The 25,214-nt window shown below is 42.0% G+C and overlaps 1 protein-coding gene across 12 annotated transcripts in view; it reads right to left on the reverse strand.

The window, feature by feature from the left end:
• The window catches only part of LOC109266145 (phospholipid-transporting ATPase IB), a 635,626-nt gene that overhangs the window by 443,122 nt on the left and 167,290 nt on the right, over positions 1-25,214 (reverse strand). For all 12 annotated transcript variants that reach the window (XM_053900789.1, XM_053900782.1, XM_053900822.1 and 9 more), the window contains 7 exons: positions 23,339-23,504; positions 18,278-18,405; positions 17,363-17,440; positions 14,350-14,438; positions 10,040-10,084; positions 8,057-8,132; positions 536-641 (listed from right to left, as the gene is read on the reverse strand). In XM_053900789.1, the coding sequence (XP_053756764.1) occupies positions 536-641; positions 8,057-8,132; positions 10,040-10,084; positions 14,350-14,438; positions 17,363-17,440; positions 18,278-18,405; positions 23,339-23,504 (688 nt within the window). The remainder of the gene's footprint in view (positions 1-535; positions 642-8,056; positions 8,133-10,039; positions 10,085-14,349; positions 14,439-17,362; positions 17,441-18,277; positions 18,406-23,338; positions 23,505-25,214) is intronic.

A 25,214-nucleotide genomic window follows, 5' to 3' on the forward strand; every position in this document is an offset into this window, starting at 1 on the left:
GTGCAGGGACTTTTTTTTTTTTTTTTTTTTTTTTTGCTTTATGATGATTTTTCCTTTACTCAAAATTATTGGAGAATTGAATAGTAGTGTTCAGGTTAAATGTTCTGGTAAACTGAAAATCACTGACACATACATGGCACAACATTCACAATACACTTCAAATTTTCAGAGGACTCAAAGACAGGTATGTTCCAAGCTGAAATTATGATTTGATCGCTCTCTTCCACTGCATGTAGTCTCTTATTATGAGCAATAGTGATTGCTACGTTATTTTTGCGAGGGACTTCTGCTAGGAGCTGCAAGATGGCCTGGGGCCACCCGTCGTGGTCACAGTGTTACAGAGTCAGGAGGGCCCAGCGCCACCTTTCTGTGGCTTCATCGCTTGTGACCATAACCTGTACACTGCGCGAGGCCAGAGGTAAACAGCGGGGTCTTCGCGAAGCCGACCGCCCTACCGCACCCTCCGCAAGGAAATGCAGACAGCCAAGCCTCCAGAAAAGGGGATAGCACGGCACACCCGGCCCAGAGCCCTCACCTGGGGAGGAAGCCTGGTAGATGATGTTATCTCCATCCTTCTCAGGGACGACGGTGTGGCACACGGCCAGAAGGGTGAGGAACTCCTGTATGCACGGAGCTGTGGGCTACAGACACAAGGCAAGGCGATCATCTGTTAAAACACCGCTGACATACAGCAGGGTTAGATTCGGCCATCCCCTGCTTAGAGCCCGCTACTGGCTTTCCGCCCCCTTTCGAACACAGGTCGAGGCCCTAGGGTGGACCCCACGTCCCCCACGATGCCACCCCCTGGGTGGCAGCTGCTCTCCACCCAGCTCCACCTCCTCCCGCCTCTCCCCTCCTGGGTGCTCCACCAGCCGGTCTGGTCCGTAGGTCTTCCGACAGGCGTCCGCCTGTCCCGCTGCTCCTTGCCCCCTCCACCTGCTCACAGCCAGTTCTTACTCATCCTCTCTGCTTCCATTCGACAGTCACTTCACCTGAGAAGTCCCCTACCACCCGTCTCGGAACATCGTTCTTAATGGACTAACCCCGGGGTCAGAGGAGAGCGAGGAGGCAGCACGCGCCCCTCCTAGACTTCCCCCAGACCCCGCCTCGCTTGTTCCAAACGCCTCGAACAATCCTGCCGCTCACGTGCGGCTTCCCCACATCTGGGACACCCCGGCATGCCAGAAGGTCATCTGTCTTCCTCAAGAACGTAACCCCAGGCCCAGCAGACAGAAGGCGTTCAAGTCTACGCTGGATCGGTATACCGAGAGCGGACTCGCCAGACAGGTGAGTCCCTGCTCTTTCTCTTCCATTGTCCGTCCTAGCATTTCCTCTACACTTTGTCTGTTCTTTAACCTCATAATTGCTTAAAAGCTGTAAGGCAGTGCATCCTTATTACTTAAAAAAAAAGGAAAAAAAAAGCCATCCTGGATATGTATTTAATATATTTCTCCCATCCTACACACACACTCATGATTTTCATTGGGATTAGATTATAGAAATAATGGAGAAATGCCATCGTAATACTGTTTACCCATCTAAGAATACAGAAAGCTTTCCTATTGATTAAAGGCTTCTAACACTTCTAGCTATAGGCCCTGGCATATTTTTATTAATCTTGTTAATTTTTTATTCATTCAAAAAATACCTACATGCCTACTGTATGTGAGAACTGTACTAGACGTCTTATCTATTGCTTTTTATGTTATGAATAAGATCTTACTTCTATTATATTTCACAAGAGTCTGTTCAGATGTAAGGACCAACACTGAGTTTTGTAAGTGTGTTTAATGTCGCTTGTAATAAACCCCTTACCAGCTCTCCGAGTTTCAGCTGACTCTCCTGGGTTTTAAGGCAGACAGTTATTACATCACCCACAGATGACGGCATTTTCCTTTTCTTTTCTAACGTATACACTTGAGTTCTTACTGGCCCACTCAGGCTAGCACTCTAAGGGCGATGTTCAAAGCCAGGGGTGATACCGGGCCTCCTTGTCCTCACGTTATTTTAACGCCAAGGTCTTTTATATTTCACTTTCTGATAGGCAGCTGGCTATAAATTTGAGACAGATTTGTCTTTTCACTGATCAGGCAACTCTATGTTTTCTGATTTCTGCAGAGTTTTTGTTTTTAGTTTCTCAATCACAAACGGACAGTGATCGGTATCTGAAAGCATTTTGAGTTTCTCCCCTGACCCGTCAATGAGACTGAAGAGCAGCCATGTGGCAGCGAATCATAACCGCTCACATGGCTACTTCTCATCCGCCTTCAGGAAAAGAAAATGCACGTTCAACTACAGTTCAGTGAAATCAAGTAAGTTAGAGGATTTACAAATTCCCCAAGGTCTACACGGCAAAGGGTGCTGGGGAATCACCTCCAGTGACTCCGACATATCAGGGAATCGTTTGCTGAAATTAAAGGTGACCATCTCCAGGAATATCAGTGTTTGCAGATACATTTATACTGTTAATTTCTTGAGAAGGTAGGATTAGTAAAAACTTTACATGCAGCACAATCTCGGCATCTGCAGTGAATTTTTGTGTGTGTTCACATGTGCACACAGAGAAAGATAACAGAAAGGAATAGACGGAAATGTTAACAGTACTTGGCAGCAAAGGACAGAAGCGATTTAGGGGGTTAAAAAAAATACTCTGTATTCTCTAAGTGTTTCTGCAGTGAAAATCAATTGCTTTTTATATAAAGGCCACCACTCCTTCCAAGTTTCTAAGAGTCGTCACAGCGGCTCAGAGAACTGGCTCTCCAAGAGAGAGCAGCAGAAGAGTCCCACACTCCAACAGTCTCTCTCTTGTGCAGCTTTCCATCATGTCCCTCTCTCAGTCACGCTCTCCCAGTTCTCACTGGTAGCAATTACCAGGCCCTGCAGCCCCTTTGGTGAATAACCCCTCTTCCAAACTAGCGGGCCATCATCACCCCCGTCTGCTGTGCTGAAATGTGCCCCCAGGCTTGATCTAGTGGCTCAGGTGGGAGGTGGGGGCAGACCCGGAGGAAGATCAGCACTTTGCACAAGACCACCTGCTTTAGCCGAGACCTGGTCAAGGAGCAGGGGGAAGGAAGCTAGCATGTTCTACGTTGGATCAGTATACCGAGAGCGGACTCACCAGACGGGTGAGTCCCTGCTCTTTCTCTTCCATCGTCCGTCCTAGCCTTTCCTCTACACCTTGTCTGTTCTTTAACCTAAGGGCAGGTGGCCACGTCCGCAGGCCCAGAAGTTACAGAGGAACCTAGGGTCTCAGGTTCTCAGGTGCATCTACCCAGAAGAGCCCAACGCTAGTCCCAGGGTCTCAATCCTACCAGACTTTGATGCGGATGACTTTGTGAGGCTTCCAATTCAGCTTTCTAAGAAGTTCCGCCACTTTGACCATTAGGTCTTGGGCCTGGTCTTTGGCAATATTGGCCTAGGCGGCAGGAACTGAAGGAAGTATTTACAGGCTCCCAAGGACGACTCTGGCTTTCATACTGTGCCTTACACTGGTAATTAATTGACCCGAGCTTATTGCTTTCTCTCTTTGATATAAATGGTACTCAGCAACAACCGGTTCCACAGACAATTCAACGATTTAATGAGCTAGAAACACACGATACATAAAAACGTAGCATGCGGGAGGACAAGAAAAGACCGCTTTCTCCTGCCTCTGAGAACTATCGTATCTGACACAACATCTCATCCCACAGTGTAGTGGGAAAGAGGGTCTTTGATTCATGGCAAATAGTAAAATCTTTCTGACAGCTAATAAGAACAGTCGCGCACACACTCAAATTAAGTTTCCACTTTGAGTGGTAGGCCAGACAACATTCTTAAAGATCCACAAAGAAAAAAATCCCTAAAACAAAACTGTTCTAACGTTGATTTTCTAGTTAACCTGGCATTCTCTAATAAATGAGGGAAAGGAGGCAAACCATGCACAGCCTATGGATAAGAGGTTTGTAACATATTTGAAACGAGTGCTGCATGTTTGCAAATAAACTTTTTCCTTTCTGCAACTTCCAAGAAAAGGCTTTTATAACTTCGAAGAAATGATTGTTGGACAAGGCACGCATGCATGTATATGTATCTTTTTAGAAGTTGAAGCTTTTGCATGTGGAGAAATAGATACTATTTATCATTTTAACCATCTGTAAGGGCAGGATTCAGGGACATTAAAGACACACTGCTGTGTACCCACGACTATATCTACACCCAAAACTCCCATCTTCCCAAACTCTGTACCCCTCAAATAGTAACTCCCCATTCTCACCTTCCCCGACCCCTAATAACCTCTATTCTGCTCTGCCTCTATGAATTCGCCTATTTAAGGTACCTCATAATCATAAAATACCTGTCCTCCATTTAATAGATTTTAATCTGCACAAAATGCTTTCTATATCTAGAAATGAGTATTTGATAAATGTAAAACATAGAAAAGTAGGCATGTCTAAAATTGGCATGCCAAATCACAGCTATAAAGTACTTAAATACATATACAAATAATTTCTTCTTCAAGACTCAAGCTCAAAAGTCTTAGGCATAATGACTCAAAAAAGAAAGAAAAACCCCTAGGTGTTCTTCCTTGGTAAATCTTTGGGAAATTATCCCACAAATAGGAAGCCATTGGTTAGCAATGTAAACAAAGGACCACATGAACTTGTTCCTTGAAATTTTCCGTAGGTGGATTCTTTAACAGGCAAATTCCACCTTGGCTATCAGCCTACACAAAGCTTAAAATATAGTCCTAAAGGACCCAGAAAATCAGAAATGATGACCCAGGAAAAACAAAATATCTGTAGCATATGGAGGTACTCCCTTGGGAGGAAAGCAAAGGTTTTCTTGGCCCAAATGCTTTAATTTTAGTCAACGGTCCCAAGACAATTTAGATAGGAATGTGGGATATCCATAGGCTAAAATCCCGAAATGCTTCTTCCCTCTCCTCAATCCTATTTTGGCAAAATAACCAAGTGATCTAAGAGGCTCTGTACTTAAAATGTTTTAAAAATCCATGAAGTACATTAAATCTAATCCCGATTTTCTGAAAGAAAAATACTGTAGCCTATGGTCCTCATTATTTATAGTCGAGCTACATGTTAAATGTCAGTGGGGTAATTAACACAGTAGCCAAGATGTAGAATACCCTAGAAGGCTTCAAGCACACCTTTAAAAAGTGGTGAACATAGGCAAGTAGGCTTTTGCTAAAATAATAGAAAATAAATTCTCCAGTCCATGGCTGTATCACACCCTCAGTGAACTGTGAGTGTCCAGATTATTAAAATACCCTTTAAAGTCTCCATGTGTTTGGGGCGCCTGGGTGGCTCAGTTGGTTAAGCGTCCGACTTCAGCTCAGGTCACGATCTCACAGTCCGTGAGTTCGAGCCCCGCGTCGGGCCCTGGGCTAATGGCTCAGAGCCTGGAGCCTGCTTCCGATTCTGTGTCTCCCTCTCTCTCTGCCCCTCCCCCGTTCACGCTCTGTCTCTGTCTCAAAAATAAATAAATGTTAAAAAAAAAAAAATTTTTAAAGTCTCCATGTGTTCATCGATGCTTATGATTACCTCACTGAGCCAGGGATTCCCTTATGAAAATAGTGCTGGCCCTGCCCCACTACTCTCGACGGCCTTCCCACTGGAATGAAAGGAAATCTGGCTCAGGACGGCAGATGGTGAGGTGGCAATGGGAGAAAAAAAGCAGCACTAACTTCTCCAGAGAGTAGGGTTCCTTCCAGAAATGCATGCCATTGGCCCCGGGGCAGGAAATGCTCCTGTTAGAGGATCCTGATACATCTCAGGTCTCCACTCGAATGCCAAAAGAGGACCGAGCACGCGACCGATGGTCAGAAACAGCACCCATGCACGGGTTCAGCTTTGAAGAGAACATCTGTACGTATATACAAATTAACTGAGCTCGGTATTGCAAGATTTCAAAATTGGGGATCCCAGCAGCAAATGTAGAGTGTCTCCCCACGATCTCTTCTCCAAATGAGGATTTGCCCCCTGTGCACTGATTTTCTACACCAGCCCACACTCTAGGTGAATGCGAGTTACCATTCACTGTGGGTGCCCACGATGCCCACATTTCAACGATTCTCTTAGCCCCAACACCCACCAAAGAGATCAGACTCCTCTATCTACACAAAATGAAATCGCTTTCTTGGGGAGAGGTATCGTACCCCCCACCCACGCCACAAAGGTAAACAATGACTCCTAATGATTTTACATCTGTTTCCCCAACTAATAAAAATCCCCTGAATGTTTTCTTACTCGTGTCTTCCCCCAGTACCTAGCAAGGTGATTGATATCAACCAGGCCCTTAAGCTGTTTGCTAAATGAATGAGTAGATGAATGAGTCTCTTATTTAAATTCGGATCCACTCGCGTGCCGTTTCTGAGCCTTCCCTGGGATTCTGAGGGACCCCGAACACGAGGCTCACCTCACTTGCTCTGCTGTTTCCTCACCCACTGATCTGGGCCAGGAAAACAAACTTGAAAGGAGACTAAGTGCAGTTCCCCAAGCCTCTAGGTCACCCTTCCACCTTCTTCCTTTCCCATTCTCCACCCCAACTTGAACAGACACATTTAGTCACCTAAATACCCTCTAAACACTATTCGGGAATGCTGGAGTCCTCTTTCAGAAAGCAAGCCCTCACTGTGCCCATGAAGCCTTGGATATCCGTGATTAAGCTGCCACCCTCCACAGAAGCTTCTTCTCAGATGCCACTCTTCAGCTCGGAGGACCTCTAGCCTAGCAGCTGGACCTACGGCTACTATCAAAATTCAAAAAAAAAAAAAAAAAAAGGGGGTGCCTGGGTGGCTCAGTCGGTTAAGTGTCCGACTTCAGCTCAGGTCATGATCTCGCGGTCCGTGCGTTCGAGCCCCGCATTGGGCTCTGTGCTGACAGCTCAGAGCCTGGAGCCTGCTTCGGAATCTGTGTCTCCCTCTCTCTCTGCCCCTTCCCTATTCACGCTCTGTCTCTCTCTGTCTCAAAAATAAATAAGCGTTAAAAAAATTTTTTTTTTTTTAATTCAAAAAAAAGAGAACACATCGATGCCTGTGACTATGATACAGGGCACGGACTTCAGCAGCATCCACTGGGTGGTCTGGGACCACTTCATCAGCACCACCGGGGACTGAGGCAGAAAGTCCGCATCCCAGCCAGTGGGCGTGGGTGCCTTACATGCACGCATTTGAGAATCGTGCCTAGGAAGATTTCAGCGTTAACAAATGGGCAAGTGCAGCAGAGAACAGGAAATTTCCTCACTGAGAATTTAGAGAAAGTTTGAAATAGATCTGCATCTTAACAAAATGTTGGAATGATAAACTTTTAATTTTGCTCAAGTTTACCTAACTTTAAACGGGTTGCAAAATGCCTTCATCCCTAAAGACTTTTCTAAGCTGGTATTTTTCAAAGTAGCTCTTCAAATGAATTTAGGCGACCCTGTAGTTAATCCCGGTTTGTTAGAATAGTAGAGATAATGTGATGTCAGAGTTAAGAATCAACCAGACTTAGGTTCTGAGTCTCATATCTACTTTTGTCTGCTGGTAACTCTTGGCCAAGTCGATATTTCCATGCAGCTTCCTATCACTTCTCCGGGGTGACTCCAGCGCTAAAGGAAATACGCGTCAAATGTCTGGCACACGGTAGGATGCTATGAATGCAACATGCTCTTCTGCCCTCCTTTTCTTCCCTAAATTCTCCTGGTCCAAGCATAAAGCAAGTGTCCTTCAAAATGCATGACCTCTTAGATGCACAACCGTGAAGAAATGGTACTGCAGAAATCTTAAAAAGCAGGAGAAATCCGAAATGTTGGCGAATTCCATATTGAGACTCGTCTTCATCTTGACGTGAGACTTTGGAGCTCCACCACATATTTAATTCAGTTTTGCGTTACCATGCAGAGTGTTAACCACAGATCATTTATTTCAGATCACTTCCCTGAATACTAACTCCAGAAAAGTAAAACCACATCTCCTCCCCAAGGTCCAAAATTATAAATTTCAAGGCAGCACACATACACGTAAATAAAAGTACACCATGAGCTATGTAACATTCTAGAAGCAAAACAGTGGCCTTACATGATGATCTTCAATGTTCTTCAAGAGCCTAGGATCATCAAAGTCACATGAGTCACTAGGGGGAGGAGGTATCCGGCTGTGAGAGAGAACAGAAAATACTTATTCAGTTCAAAAACTTCTCTAAAATCTACCCACACCTAGTAAGAATTTGTCTTGAAGAAGAATCACACCTAAAAAGCCTATAGATTTATATTAAACTTTTAAAGATTTGGAATAATGCATATTATTTCAGACCTCGAGGTAGAAAATCTTTAGCCTTATTATAAGCAGAGTTTTTTTATATGTTCATTATAAACAACGACATAGTTACAAGAAAAAACAGAGGCAGGGGTCAACACTTTGTCATTTTCGCTGTTCTCTAACGTCTACCAGGGAAAATTTCTGAGTATTTACCTCAAAGCAGGTAAAATAGAACAATTATTGTATTGTATCTAGGCATTCATTTATGGTCAGAACTCATACGTAGAAGGGAGAAGGAGGCAAATATTGTGAGAAAGGAAACGATAAAACTTGATACGATGGCAGTGTGCTATCACACTGAAGAAAATGTGAAGGGTTAAATATATTCCTGTATCCCCACTTCCTCCTGAAACCCCTCCTTGGAAACAAAGACGACGGAAGAAGTGACCACAGCCAAGGTCAGCCTGAACTCTGGATGTGGGAGTTTAGCAGAGCACAAACCAACAGCTTGTGCGGTGAAGAGACTAGAATACCAACTGATGCCCCTTGCAGAATCTTGCGGAAGCTGAGCAAATGGCAGCCTGAGGTGCCTATCCGATAAAGGGAAAGTGGGAAGCAGGAGGGGTTCCAGATCCATCTGAGGAAGAGTCTGCCTCCAGGAACCTTCCCCCTCATCCCATGCAGCCAGATAACTGAACTTTTTGGAACTCAGAAAGCCATGGAAGGTTTATAGTTTGGAGAAGTCAAATCAGAGTAGCCTTGGACCCAGCAACACGGGGCACACAAGCCGGTAGGGTAGGGAACTCTCCCAGGACAGGAGTCTTAAGTGCATCCTTCGTGACCATCAACTCTCTGCCTCTACTCAGCTCCTTTAACAGCCACAGCCAGATTTACAGCCTGGAGAGTTCTCCTCATGAGAAGACGACTGATCACATAGAAGACCGAGGCTGACATCCAAGGATCCTCTACTAAAACTGCAGGTCCCGGCCGATCATCCCACAGGGAAGCCAGTCAGTCATCAACTGCGTGGTCTCCCCTGCCCATGTAGCCCTACCAATCAGCTTTGTTAGTATATAAATCTTAAAACATGAGCACACACCATCACTAGTCCTAAGGGAAATGCCAATCAAGACCACAATGAGATACCATTTCACACCCATTGAGATGGCTATTGTGTACATGAAAACAAAAACAGAAATTAACACGTGTTATGAGGATGTGGGGAAAATGCGTGTTGCTGCCAGAAATATAAACGGTGGAGCTGCTGTGGAAAACAGTTTGGTGGCTCCTCAAAAAATCAAACATAAAACTACCACACGACCCGCCAATCCCGCTTTCAGGTATATACCCGTAATAATTAAAAGCAGAGACTAGATACTTCTATACCAATGTGCACGGCAGCATTAAACACACCAGGCAAGAGCAGGAAAAAACCAAATGCCCATCAACAGATGAAGGGTTATACAAAATGTGGTATATACATACAATGGAATATGACTCAGCCTTTCATGTCAATAGAATTCTGATACAGGCTACAATACGTATGACACAACTTTGAAGACATTATGCTGGGAAGCAGGAAGTATGGAAGGTATCAAGGGAAGGACTGGCTATTTCTTGTTAAATTCGTGTAGTTCCGCTATTACTTTTAAAAGCATATTCATGTTTAACTTTAGTTTGGTTCTCTCTTGGAAAAAGAAATATGAAACTTTTATTAACAAAATATTTAAGCGAAAATGACAATAGAGAATTGTTCCAAAACCCTTCCCACTAAGACATCAAGCAGTGCTAGAATCCACTTACCAAAAATCATCTGAGGATGGTTCTCTTGTCAATTCCGGAAAATGACTGCCAGAGAAAGGGAAACAGAGTGTTCATAAAACTGATCAAGAGAGGCACCCACACAAAACGTTCTCCAGGACAGATCATGTATTAGGCACGAGACGAATCTTCACAAATTCAAGGAAACTTACGTCACATCAGGCATCATTTTCAACCATAATGGTAGGACCAGAACTCAATTACCAGAATGAAACTGAAAATTCAAAACTATGCGGAGATTACACAACACACCACTGAGCAACCAATGGGGTCAGAGAAGAAATCAAAAGAGAAATAAAAAAATAAATAAATAAAAAAAAACACGGGGAGACAAAAGAAAATGGAAATCCAACATAGTAAAACTTATGGGATGTGGCAGAAGCAATTCTAAGAAGGAAGTTCACAGCGATAAATGCCTGTACGAAAAATCTAGAAAAATCCCAAATTACCTAGTTTTGCACCTCAAAAAACTAGAAAAAGAACAAATGAGACAACATCCTTTGAATACTAACTTCCTTAGCATAAGGAAGAAAGTAGCAAAGATTAGAGCGGAAATTAATGAAATAGAGGGGAAAAAAAGGATCCATGAAACTATGAGCTGGTTCTTAAAAAGATAAACAAAATTGACAAACCTTTAGCTAGACTCAGCAGAAAAAAGCAGGACTCAAAATCAGTAATGGAAGAAGTGATACAATAGAAATATGAAGGCTCATAAGAGATACTATCAATAATTATATGCCAAGAAATTGAACATGTAAGAAATAGATAAATGGACAAATACCTAGAAACCTACAACATACCAAGACTGAATTATGATGAAATAGAAAATCTTAGATTGACTACTAGTAAGGAGATCAAGTCAGTAATCAACAGCCTAACAATGAAAAGTCACATCCAGACAACTTCACTAGTGAATTCTCCCAAACATTCAAAGAAGAATACCAATGCTTATCAAACTCTTCCTAAAAACAGAAAAGGCGAGAACCTCCCAAACTGTTTTTACAAGGTCAGCATTACCCTGATACCCAAACCAGTTAAGGGCACCACAAGAAAATTAGAGGCCAGTACTCCTGGTGAACACAGATGCAAATATCCTCAATAAAGTATTATCTAACTGAATATAATAATACGTTAAAAAAAAATCATGCACCAAGATCAGTTGGGATTTATTCCAGGATACAAGGATGGTTCAACATCTATATTCCATCAATGTGACACACGACACTAACAAAATGAAGGATAAATATCATATGATCATCTCACTACATGTAGAAAAAGTATTAGACAAAATTCAACATCCATTTATGACAAACATTCTCAACAAAATGGCTATAGAGGGAACGTACCTCAACATAATAAAGGTTGCATGTGACAAGCCCACAGCTAACATCATAATAGTGAAAAGCCGAAAGCTTTTCCTCTAAAATCAGGAACCAAACAAAGATGGCCACTCTTGCCACTTTTATTCAACACAGCACTGGATATCCCAGCCACAGCAATCAGGCAAGAAAAATAAAAGGTACCCAATTCAGAGAGAAGTAAAATTGTCACTAATTGTGGATTACAGGATACTATATATAGAAAACTGTAAGAGTCCACCAAGTAACCATTAAAACAAATGAATTTAGCAAAGGTCGGTTGTATTTCTGCAGACTAACAATGAATCACCAGAAGAGAAATTTAAAAATCTCAACCAAGGAGATGCAAAACCTGACACACTGAAAGCCGTAAGACATGAAAGAATATAAAGACTCAAATAAATATTAAGATATTCCATGTCCATGGATGAGAAGAATTTATACTGTCAACATGTCCGTACGAACCAAAGCAATCTACAGAGTCAATGTAATTCCCATTTAAATTCCAATAGCATTTTTCACAGAAACAACAAATACTTATAATTTGTACGGAACTATAAAAGACCCAAATTGCCAAAGCAATCTCGAAAAACAAGAACAAAGCCAGGGACATGACACAGCCTGGTTTCAGACTATATTACAAAGCTACAGTACTCAAAACAGGATAGCACTGGCATAAAAACAAACACATATATCAATGGAACAGAAAGGAGAGCCCAGACATGAACCCATGCAATATGGTCACTTAATTTCTGACAAAAGTGCCAAGAATACATAACAGAGAAAGGACAATCTCTTCAATAAATGGATAAATAAATCTCTTCAACCAACTGGACAGCTATCTTACACCATACACAATAATTCACTCAGAATGGACTACAGACTTGAATGTTAGACTTGAAACCATAAAACTCCTAGAAGTAAATACAGGTATAAGCTCCTAGACACTGATCTTGGTGATGATTTTTTTGGATCTGACACCAAAAGCGAAGGCAGCAAAAAGCAAAAATAAACAAGTGGGACTACACCAAACTACAAAGCTTCTGCACAGCAAAGGAAGCCATCAACAAAATGAAAAGGCCACCTACTGAATCAAAGAAAATATTTGAACATCATATACGTGGTAAGGAGTTAATATCTAAAATATATAAAGAACCCATGCAACTCAATAGAAAAAAAATAATCTGATTAAAAATGAGCAGAAGGAGGGAGCCTGGGTGGCTCTGTCGGCTGAGTGTCCAACTTCGGCTCAGGTCATGATCTCAACAGTTTGTGAGTTCGAGCCCCGCGTCGGGCTCTGTGCTGACAGCTTGGAGCCTGGAGCCTGCTTCAGATTGTGTGTCTCCCTCTCTCTGCCCCTCACCCGCTCACACTCTGTCTCTGTCTCTCAAAAGTAAATAAACATTGAAAAAATTTTTTTTAAATGAGCAGGAGGAGGGATGTCTGGGTGGCTCAATGGGTTAAGCATCTGACTTCGGTTCAGATCATGATATCGAGCCCCATATCGGGCTCTCTGCTGTCCACGCAGAGCCCACGTTGGGTCCTCTATCTCCCTCTCTCTCTTCCCCTCCTCCACTCATGCTCACTTGCTCTCTCAAAAATAAACATGTTTTTACAATGGGCAGAAGATCTGAATTGACATTTTTCTGAAGAATACAAACAGATGGCCAACAGGTACACGAAGATGTGTTAACCATCATGTAAATGAAAATCAAAACCACAATGAGCTATCATCTCCTACCTGTTAGAATGGTTACAAGAAATAAGACGTGTTGGCAAAGAGGTGGAGGAAAGGAAACTCTTGTGTGCTTCTGGTGGGACTATAAATTGGTATAACTGCTATGGAGAACCATATGGAAGTTCCTCAAAAACTTAAAAATAAAACTACCATATGACCCAGCAATTCCAATTCTGGGTATTTATGAAAGATTCTGGGTATTAAGAAGATCAAAACACAAACTCAAAATGATATCTGCACCCCATGTTCACTGCAGCATTATTTACATAGTCAAGGTATAGTCAAGACATCCTGTCTATAAATGGATGAAAGGATAAAGAAAATATGGTACATATGTACAAGAGAATATTACTCAGCCATAAAAAAGGAAATCTTGCTATTTGTGACAACATGGATGGACCCTGAAGGTATTGTTAAGTGAAACCAGCCAGCCAGAGAAAGACAAATCCCATATGATCTTATGTGAAATCAAAATAAACAAACAAACAAAGCAAGCAAGCTCACAGATACAGAGAACAGGTTAGTGGTTGCCAGAAACAAGGGGTGGGGAGTGGTCAAAATGGGTGAAAGGTGCAAAAGATAAACATCCACTTATAAAATAAGTCATGGGGATTTAACCTACAACATTGTGACTGTAGTTAATAATAAATACTATACTGCATATTTGAAAGTTGCTAAAAGAATAGACCTTCAAAGCTGCAGCGCAAGAAAAAATCAATTTTGTAACTATGTGGGGTGACAGATGTTAACTAAACTTACTGTGGGGACCATTTTGCAATATATACCAGCATTGAATCACTATGTAATACATCTGAAACTAACAAAGTTACATGTCAGCTATACATCAATAAAAAAAAAAAAAAAATGGCATTCAGGTAAAAATAGGAGTAAGACATTTATAATTATTAGGTTATAAATTTAAAGAAGTTAAATTTATAGAATTAAAGTTTTAAAATTAAATTTATAACATTAAATCCAGGGATTTCTTACCAGAAAAATATTTGCAGAAATAAACTGTGTTAACTGTTCAAAGTTGGGACCCATTACATTTTAAACCCATTCAGTAGTTACTACGTATCTAAATCTCTTACAAATATCCTTTCCAAATACCAAAAAGGTATTTGACTAAGCAACTAAAAATAAACTTGTTTTGCTGGAAGAATGCAGATCAAATTTTAAGCGATAAACAAACTTACCCATAGGTTACCCCAGCAATGCTGCACTTCTTGAAGTTCATGATATTGCATGTAAGAGTTCCAGTTTTATCAGAAAATAGGTATTTCACCTAAATCAAAGAACGGAATAAATGTACATCAAAACTGTAGTAAGATATCAACACAAATAAATACAGTCTTTCCTTCTCTATTTTTCAAAAATCTCCATTAATTTTAAAAGGTAAATTCCCTCAAAGCAAGTAAAACACGTTTTATAATTATATATATTATAATGTTACAACATATTTTATAATTATATATTAAATATATAAATACGTTTAATGCACAGACCACTGGGGCACCTGGGTGGCTCAATAGGTTAAGTGTCCGACTTCGGCTCAGGTCATGATCTTGCTCTCTGTGAGTTCAAGCCCCACGTCGGGCTCTGTGCTGATGGCTCAGAGCCTGGAGCCTGCTTCGGATTCTGTGTCTCCCTCTCTCTCTGCCCCTCCCCTGCTCACTCTCTACCTCCCCCCAAAATAAATATTTTTTTAATTAAAAAACAAACAAAACAAGAAAACCTTGTCCACTAACCAAGCCTAGAATGCAGTTGTGTGGAAACGTGCAAAGGAGGGGCCTCGATAACAGTCCTGCTGCCACATCCGTCTCTAAGCACAAGCACTAGGTCCTTCCACAAGGACACATCACTCTCCAGGACAGTCCCACGATCTCATACAGCACCCTGGTCTAAGCGTTCAATATATCAAGACAACAAGCTCAGACTTGGGCAACCCTCAAGACATTTTTTCTCACTCCACTCCTAATTGGATTAAGAAAGCATATCCTGAAACAACACAGAACAAACATGGAGGTCCTCCATCATAGTAACAGTTAAGATGACACAAAGGCAGCATAGACGTGCTATAGGTTATAGAACCTTCTGAGATACAAAGTTTTACAGATTTAACACACAAAGCTCCCAATATACAAAGGTGAAAAGAGAAATTTCTAGAGGTCACGATTAGCTGAATGGAAAAGAGATGAACTCCAAATGCACATGTGCTGTGCGAGTTATGTTCTCTCCAGTGGATCATGTGATGGGGAAGAGGGCAAAGAGCTCAAGAGCATAGGGGGATGGCTGCCCAGTTCAGGCTCTGGACACAAACTAGTTAATGTGGACTCTGGAAAAGTCACCTCCTCCTTCTGGGCCCCGCTTTCCACATCTATGAAACAAAGAGTTTGGCCAGAAGATACAGAACATCTGGGAAATGAGGTCATGGATTGGTGAAGGGAGAATAATTAACAGAATTGTCTCCTGTAAAAATTCCAGTTTCTCGATGGTTTTCTAAAGAGCGGCCATGATTGCTACTGGATGTACTCCAGGGATCACAAGGGGGAAGCCATGCTTTACTGTTTTATGGAAGAGGGATTAATGTGTGAATATTTATTCTGTACTTTCTCTTAATGAAACGATAGAGGCAAATGCACTATGAATTATTTTTAAAGCAATCAAAGGGTCTTCAAGTAAAGGAAAATTAGTAATGTTCTAAAGGAGTCAAATATTACATAGAAATAAAAATCAGTAAAGTATGGGTAATTAATGCTTCAACCATAAGTTTTTTTTTTTTTTTTAAAGTTTACTTATTTATTTTGAGAGAGACAGAAACAGTGTGAGTGGGGGAGGGGCAGAGAGAGCCGGAGAGAATCCCAAGCAGGCTCTGTGCTACCAGCACAGAGCCCAGTGAGGGGCTTGAACTCACGAACCTGAGCCAAAACCAAGATTGGGATGCTCAACCGACTGAGCCACCCAGGTGTCCCTGTAAGTAAGTTTTTACACGCAGTAGGTCTAGGGGTATAAAAAATTCAGTAGAATCAGCCTTCCAATAAGCAGAGTTTCCTTCTGCCCCTCTTTTTTAAAAATTAAAATATTATATCACAATGTTAAAAATGAAAGCTTTCTAAGAAGGAATTATCAAGATTTGCTCTCATTCTGCCGGTTGAATTTTAACTTATCCTTAAGTTCCAAGTCAAAACTAGGTAGCTTGACCCCAAGCAAACTTTTCCCATGTTCCCAATCAGGATGAATTATTACCCTGGGTACAACTTGAGCACTTGTAATCCATCAATTACTCGGATCCAACTTAACGGGTCCTGAGAACAACGGTAAACTGAGCACCGTGTTAAACTATGACCAAGGCAACCAAAGACTTCATATTGGGCACATCCACACCCTCGAATAGACTCGAAAGGTTCAGGACAGAAATAGATACCACGTCACTATCGTGTCTCTCATTTTACTGTTTTTACTTTTGGAGAGACGGTCATGGAGACGTGGAAGAGAGATTAACTTTACTGAAAAACTAAAAAAGCATTCAAAGAGGAGGCAAATTTAGTCTGACATATATATAGCACTCACCTTGCAGGGCTGTTGGGAGGTTTAAATAAGATGTATAAAAGGAAATTACAACCTTTAATTCCAATGTGCTCAAAAGAGGGCTTTCCTTACAGTAATTTCAACACAGGATGAAGATAAAACGCAAACACAACTCATTAAAGGCAACGGGGGTTTCAAAGGTGAGAGCAGAAAAGAAACCCGTTCCCCGGAATGTTCCAGAAACAAAATCTAAAACATGTGAGAAATGTAATAGATTTACGTCCCTGCAAATTAGTTCCCTCATGTTTTGTAAGGTTACCCAATACCTGCATGTCTGAATCATGGTTTGCCCCATCATTTCCTCCTGATACACAATTTTAATATCCAAACTAATGTTGCACTTTAGTTTTTGTGTTAATTTTTTTGCAGGTACCTTCTAGGTAATAAAATACACCGATGCCTCAAAAAAGCAGGTGAAAACCAACTAACATTTCTATTTAATAATATTGTACTTTCAATATTATATATCTATATATAGATGTATATAAACATAGATATATATCTTCAGACATCAAAACCACATTCCCAGAGAACTATTTTTCCAAAATGTCTGATGGTTCTAGCACTGGCCTCCCCAGATGCTCGTGTCACCACTACCAAAGTTCCCAGAGAAGCTCTCACCTGCCCCAGCTCTTCATTGAGGTTTGAGGTCCTGGCCATCGCAGGGGTGTCATTTCCTAGATAATACATATCTGTGTCCTGAGAGAGAGAGGGGGGTGGGGAGGACGCTTCAGAAAATAAATACCATCAGTCCTTCACTCAGATCAATGCAGAAAAGCGGCTACAACTGATAGTATAAATGCTCATTTGGGTGGGGAAGTACAATGGCCATTAGTATAGAGAACACTGTGATAGAAGACAATATGCAATTTATACACAGAAGATTTGGTTGCAAGACGATCACTGCATGACCCAGTCCAACCCATGCTTGTGATCAGCCAGTACCTCATTCACAGGGTTGCCGGCAAGATCAAATAACAATGCACAGGAAGGCGCCCAGTCTACAAGCACTGGCTGAAGTTCACTGCTCAATGGCCATGGGAGCTCCCGAAAAATTCCACCTCCACTCTCGCAACAGAATCCAAGTGTATATGGTCACGGTGAGTTTGATAATACGGTGAACACTAAAACAGACACACCTACGAGACCTTTCCTGCGGCACTAATTAGACTGTAAACGCATTTGCAGCCGCTTCGTCCCCACTCGCCCGAAGACATGCGCCCGCTGAGCACTCTGCCTCCATTATCTCACTTAATCCTCACAAGGACCCCCTGAATGGGCACCCACGTCCTCCCCTTTCACAGACCGGGAGGCGGAGGTCCCAGGCATCTAGTCCTTGCCACCACCGGCTCAGCGACAGCCTTGCCAGAGACCCCCTGCCAGTCGTCTGGCCAGTTTAAGTCCCAGACCCAATCCTAAATTAACCACGTTCTTCCTTTTCTGCGAGCTCGCCTGAGAGGCTCTGAGCCAACGGGAGCAAACGCTGGTTGACCTTGCTCCGGTCACCCAACTTTGAAGCTCTGCTGTGATACTCACCCAGTTTATAAAAAGGGCTTGAGTGTATTTCACAACCTCAAGAGTCACCAACAGACTGATGGGAATCAGATTGTTGTACAAGATGATGAACGTCAACAGGTTATAGCCAAAATTATCCGAGGTCGTGTCTGTGGAAGAAAAGCAGAGCATCTGTGAGCTTTAGTTCGTCTCCACTCGGTTTCCCTTTCCTTTATGCTTGTGGAACTTTTCTAGAAGACGTTCGTGGTGTATGTATAAATCGAGAGCTTCGAGTTACAACACTGTGAGCGCCTACTACGTGGCATACAGTGCATACCAAGACTGTTAATAGGATCCCTTCCACCAGAGAGCTGGCTTCTAACAGGAGGTTGTGGGGAGGAGAGGAAGCAGGAGCCAGCACGCCCCTCACTGTCCATGCAACAGGCTACATCTACTGAAGGAGGAGTTCGTAGGGCATTGCTGAAACCCAGACAGGAGGTTTTTCAATGGGAAGGCATAGTCGCTGAAGGCCATCCGGAGGAGGCTTTAGTCCAATTTTGGCAGAAAGAGACAAGCCAGCTAACTAAAAAGGATGGAGAAAAGAAAGTAGGCATTTCAAATGGCTGTAAGGAATATCTACGGCCTCGCTAATAAGGTCAGAGTCTATTTGGAATCCTCCAAAGAGTGTGTAAGGTACAAAAAAACCAAGTGTCAATGGTGGCGGGCAGAGAGAGAGAGGTAGGAAGACTTGAGCCTATTTACTGAAGGTAAGAGAAGGAAATCTTAACAGAGGAGGACCCCTAAGGATGGAACAAGACCCCTAGAGGACAGAATCCAAAGCAGAAGTAGGGTCAGTGTGGCCAGGAAAAGGGACCAGGAGAGGGAAAAGAGGTCCGTTTCAAAAGAGCAAAGTTCTTTTCCTAATGAGCATGACACTCCGGTTGAAGGAAAAAGTGGTAGGATCTTCACTTGGCAAGGGGGGAGGGAGGATTGCAGCCGGCTGAAGGTTTGGATTTAAAAATGCCTCTTGAGGGGAATGGGTGTTTCAAGAAAGCAAAGGCTAGGATTGGAGATTAGTAGTTTGTAGGGACTTGAAGCCCCAGTTGAGTTTTTCCTCCCCAGGACATTAGTCCAATGGTGGTGGTTTGACTCATCTGTAGAGTTCTAGAGGGTAGTTGTGATGGCAAGATAAAGGGCTGGTGAAGGATGACAGGGAGGAGGCACAAGCTGGTCAGTGGCTGTTGTGACCTTCGCCCCAACCCTTCACTTCTTCTCACCCACCAAGGCTTCCATTTTCCCCGCCAAATGCTTCTTTTCTTTCTAACATGTCACTTTGCTATCTTGTTCTTTTGAATCCTATAGTTGCTAAACAGCATCTCGAAGTACCAATAGTCGACAAACGTCCCCGAGGTTTAATTTGCTCAGGAAGAGCTGCCGATGAGAATCGCGTATTAAGAAATTTAAAATGTCAGCTTTCAACACAGGCCAAAAATTGCTTCGGATCATCACAGACAGCGTAAGTAGAGTACGTTCAGGAGAGACCCTATGCATAAAAGTTCATTCAGCCAAACAAAAGCAATCAAGTGGAGGTGAGCGAGGACAGAAGCTGATAGAAGATGAAGTCACAGCTCCGAGACCGACAACGCGAATGTGAAGTCCGACGGCTCTTGCCAGAGCTACGCCAACTTTTCCATAGGAAAACAAAGCAGAGAGCATTATGGGTGGGACAGAGAGACCCTTCTCCCACCACAAATCATGCACCTAGTACTGGAATTTGACATTAGGCTACTTATTTATTTTAATGTTTATTTATTTTTGAGAGTGGGGGAAGGGCAGAAAGAGAGGGAGACACAGGCTCCAACCAGTCAGCCCACAGCCCGACGGGAGGCTTGAACTCATGAACCACGAGATCATGACCTGAGCCAAAGTTGGACGCTTAACCGACTGAGCCACCCAGGCACCCCGACATTAGGCAATTTAAGTGCCAGTTCCCACAAACCCTGTATACCAAGATAGTGGCCAATGCTGTTTATTTATCCAGATCATGATATTTTGAAACTATGTATGTACAGAAAGTATCAGTCTTCATATTTGAAGCTAGACATCTAATACGGTCCAAAGCCAAATTTTAAGAACAAAACCAAGGGTTTTGATCCAACCTACAACCCGAGCCCCAGTCATACTTGTAAACGTTGCAACAATAGTTCCCCTGAGCAGTTCAAAGGGTTTGATTTTTCTGCAGGAGATAATTAGAAAAGGAAAAAAAATGTTTTGACGGTTTAACCAAAATACATTTAAAGACAGGAATAACAAAAACTTCAAGAAAAGATTCAAAAGTCTTAAAGTTCACATTTAGTTCTCAAAATATTTTGTCATTAAATTGATTTGTCTTCTGGAATTGCTCTATAAGAAGCTTAGCAAATCTCTCAAAACAAGAAGCAATAGAACTGGACAAAATTATCAAAAACAAGTAGTTAAAGTGCTTGGAAATTAATCGCAGTGCCTACAAAAAAAATTCAAAAGCATGCATTTAAAACTATCTACTTAATCTAAGTGGAAACGTCTGGCATTTAAGTCAGAGGCTATTTCCCTCTTCTTTCCCTTTGAGCCATGATGCTCAAATCCTGCTCGGGGTGGGTAGACGGGACTTGCGGCTCTCATGCCCCCGACCCCAGCTCCATGAGAAATTCTATCCCAGGGTGAGGCAGGCCGCGACGCCAGAGGAAGGCAGGTTGTCAGGACAGGACTAGCCTGAGGGAGATGTCATTATTTGGAACACAGCACGAAAACATCCATGCCAAGGGCACTGCCACAAAGAATAGGGATCCCAGGGGCTAACCATCAGGGAAGACGTACATCTCACGGTACTAGTAGGAGCAAACAAAACAGAAGGCCAGCTAGAAATCAAAAAGGGATATCTGTGGAAATAAATGACCGAAGAAACCTTGGAAAGATCACACTCCACCCTGGTGGTCCAGAAAATCACGTCCACGCACAAGGCTGCACTTGCTTAGGAGAGACTTACGAACTACCAGTCCCCGGCTGAATATGGTCAGACTTTAAATTCCCCAAACACTGAAGGTATTCCACAGCCACACACAGATCAAACAACAAAGGAGTTTTAGCACGACCTTACTATCTCAAGGCGTTTAAGCACAACCTCTGACCAATCACTGCATGAGCCCTAAGCTACGCTGACCCTAGGAATCCAGGCTTAAAGATAAAACCAAGAAGAGGGAGTGCTAATGAGGATAGGGTTTCTTTCTGCAGGGATGAAAACATTCAAGTTAGGTAAGGGCTAAAGGCAGCACAAATAGGAATATACTAAAAACCTTGATATAGCTTAAACTATACATTTCAACAGTTTTAAAAACATGGGACTAAAACTGAGCAGTAAGAGGCAGGAGAAAACACTTTACAGAATTTTTCCAGGCAAGTCACTAAACAGGTAAACAGAAAACAGCAACAAACCCCAGGAGGAAGAGGAAACCGTCCTGAATTGTTGCAACATATTATCTAAAGCACCCAGGTTTCAACAACCAACAGCAAAAATATGAAACATACAAGGAAGCGAGACAAAAAGAAATGCCTCTGAGGGGGACCCAAATGATGGACCAAAGACTTCAAAGCTATTATAAAGAACTAAAAGAAACTGTTTAAAGAATTAAAAGAAAGTACGAGGACAATGACTGATCAGAGAACACTGATAAAAAGATAGAAGAACCAAATGGAAATTGTGAAACAGAAAAGTATGATCATTGAAATTAAAGAAATCCCCATGAAGCTGACCAGACGTGAGGCAGCAGAGGAGAGTAACAGACAAACTTGAATGCAGATCAATAGAGATTACCCAATTTGAAGAACAGAAAGAAAACAGAATAAGAAAAACTAACAGAGCCTAATAAAGTCCCATCATGTGGACCAATACGTGCATAATGGAACTGCCAGAAAGAGAAGGAAGCGAAGATGTGGCAGAAACAATATTTGAATAAATCGTAGCTAAAAAACATCCCACGCTTGATGAAAAATATTAATGGACACATCCAAAAAGCTCACCAAACTCCAAATGAAAGAAACTCAAAATTACTGAAAACCCAGGACAACTTTGAAAGCAGCAACAGGAAAATCACTCACATACAAGGGGAAACTTAGTAGGATTAACAGCTGACTTCTCATCAGTACAACAGAGGCCAGAAGGCAGTGAGATGGCACGTGCAAGGTACTGGTAGGAAAAGAACACCAAGCAAGAATTCGACAAGAATCCTGTATCAGCAAAACTCTGCTTCAAAAACAAAGGAGAAACTAATACATTCCAAGATGAAAACAGAATTTGTTGCTATCCAATCTGCCTTACAAGAAATACCAATGGAAATTCTCCGGGATGAAAGGAAGGGACACCAGACAGGAATTAAATCCATATGAACAAAGGATATCAGTACAAGTAATTACACGGGTACTTCTCTTTATCCTTTCTTTTGGATTTAAAAAAACACGGCAAATTGCACCGTTGGACTTATATACAGATGTAATATAGGACAGCACAAAGGAATGAGAGGACCAAGCTATTATGAAGCAAAGAAATAACACAAGCTGGTAACTCAAATCTACAGGAAGAAATAAAGAGTACCAGAAATAGTAAATAAGTAGGTTAATGTAAAACAACTCTACATTTTTTTTCTTTTTGCTTAATAGACACTAGATTATATAAAGCAACAACCATAACAATGTATTACTAGGTTAATAACATAGACCTAATTTATATGATAATAGCACAAAGCAGGCAAAGAAAGGAATCCATACTGGAGTAAAATTTCTGTATTTTACTGGAATTAAGTTAGTATTAGAGGCAGATGCCCATAAACTGAGACATTAATCCCTAAGAGCAACCACTAAGAAAGTAACTCAAAAAAATCATTAAAAATATAATCATTTGAATAAAAAACAATCCCCAAATATGTCAATCTTCATTTCATCACATGACTCCTAATCTTCCAAAAAGGCTGGCCTTATAGAGAGGAGCCAAAAGAATGAAGGATAGCATGGCCACCCTTCTCCAAAACTGGTTTAATCTTACTTCAACAAGCACTCCATCCAGACACTTACCCATCTTCTTGATGTACCAGTTCTTTCCACCTTGAGACCCATTCCAGTACAGGGCCCCCACCGAGCTCACCAAGGCCATGACCAAGAGGATGCCAAACAACACCAGGATCTGCACATTGGTCACTTTCTCAACATTCGATCTTTTGAGAGGTGCTTTTGTGGAATTCTGTACAACAGCAGTGAAAATCAGTAAGAGTCACAGAACAGGTTTGAGGTTAAGGAGTGGGGAGAAAAGGAGGTAAGTTAACCAAATTCAACACATAAAAAGTAAAAGACTGTATTTTTTCCCAATAGCCAATGGAATTAAAAAGTGCACCGCACTCCTGAATCAACAATGTTTGAGATAAAGAACACATTTCAACTCTTCATGCTTCAATCTGTACTTAGGATTACATTTTAGTACAAAATTGGCTACTTTTGCAATCTCAGAAAACAAGTTCTAAATCATTTAAAGTCAGTTTAAAACAGGATGTTTTTAATGCAAGAGAAACTTAAAGATTCTGCACCATAAGAATCTAGAGTGAATGTCCAAATATAGCTCTACAATTAAAATACAAAGAACTATTTTTCAAGTATATATTTTCCCCTCAAAATGGAGGGAAAAAAAGACCTACACAGACACACAGACATCGAAAATGCAAAATAGGTGTTGTCATGATTAGGTGTCAAAATGGACAAAGGGCTCATTTGGAAAACTGAACAAGGAACAAGCAGGTACATGAGGAAAACTCTAGTGGTCGTGAGAAATCTGAGTGCAGTCTTGAATTATAAACAAAATGTAGACAGGAAAGTAAGACAAAAGTGAAAGACAGCCTAACCATCAACAAACACGTACGGTCTAACTCCTGACTGCCAGTGGGGAAACCATCCCAGCTCAAACAGAGGCCAGTGTCGGCAAGTCAGTTTAGAAAGATTCGTTAAAGCCGGATTCAAGGACCGCTGCTTATCAGGTAGAAAATTTGGGACTACATCCTCTTAGCACTGGAAGAGTCAGTAGAACTGTTCACACTGGACGGTTATGCACCTGAAGTCATCTTAACTAAAAATTCTCTGATTCTAATTGCGCCGGGCGAAACAATGAACGGTTCCCAATGATGTCCATGCCCTAATACCTTGACCCTGTAAATACGTTGTTTTATATGATAAAAGGGGCTCTGCATACAATTAAATTAAGGACATGATTTGGGGCGATTATCTTAGATTAGCCAAGTGGGTCCAATTTAATCACGTGGGCCCTTAAAACCAGAAAATGAAGAGATCCTTTCCTGGCTACCGTCAGAGGGAGACACAAGACTAGTCCAAGGCGTACAATACTGCCGTCTTTGACAATGGAAAACAGGGGTCATGAACCAAGAAGTTCAGGACGCCTCTAGGAGGCTGGAAAGAGCAAGGAAAAGAGTCTCCTCTAGAACCTCCTGGAGTGTTCTAGAAAGGAATGTTGTCCTGCAGGGGTCGTGACATGGGTGAGACTCATAGCAGACTTCTGACCTAAAGAACTAGATAACATGACGACTTCATTTTGTTTTAAGCTACTGAGTCCCTATAATTTGTTACAGCAGAGCAGTGATAGGGAATTAATATAGTAACCCCGAAGATCGTACTAGTCCATTCCTGGAGGTGAGCCGCCCCTGGATTAAATCAGGAGCCAGGAACTGGATAGGGGCAGATGGACGCAGGCTGCAGTCTGCAAGTCTCCCTCCAGGAGTCATGACCCTGGTCTCTCAGGTGCAAACACCGGTTTGTGAAAATCGGGGGATTTGAAAGCTTGAAGGGCACTCACTGGCCTTAAAAATGGTGCCTTGTTCAAAACTTAACTCATGACTCTTCACTATTTTTCTTTCATCTGATCATTAAAAAAAACCTAGGATGAAAAGGT

Source organism: Panthera pardus, unplaced genomic scaffold (assembly GCF_024362965.1).
Source record: "Panthera pardus isolate Hobbes unplaced genomic scaffold, ASM2436296v1 HiC_scaffold_1, whole genome shotgun sequence".
NCBI lineage: Eukaryota > Metazoa > Chordata > Mammalia > Carnivora > Felidae > Panthera > Panthera pardus.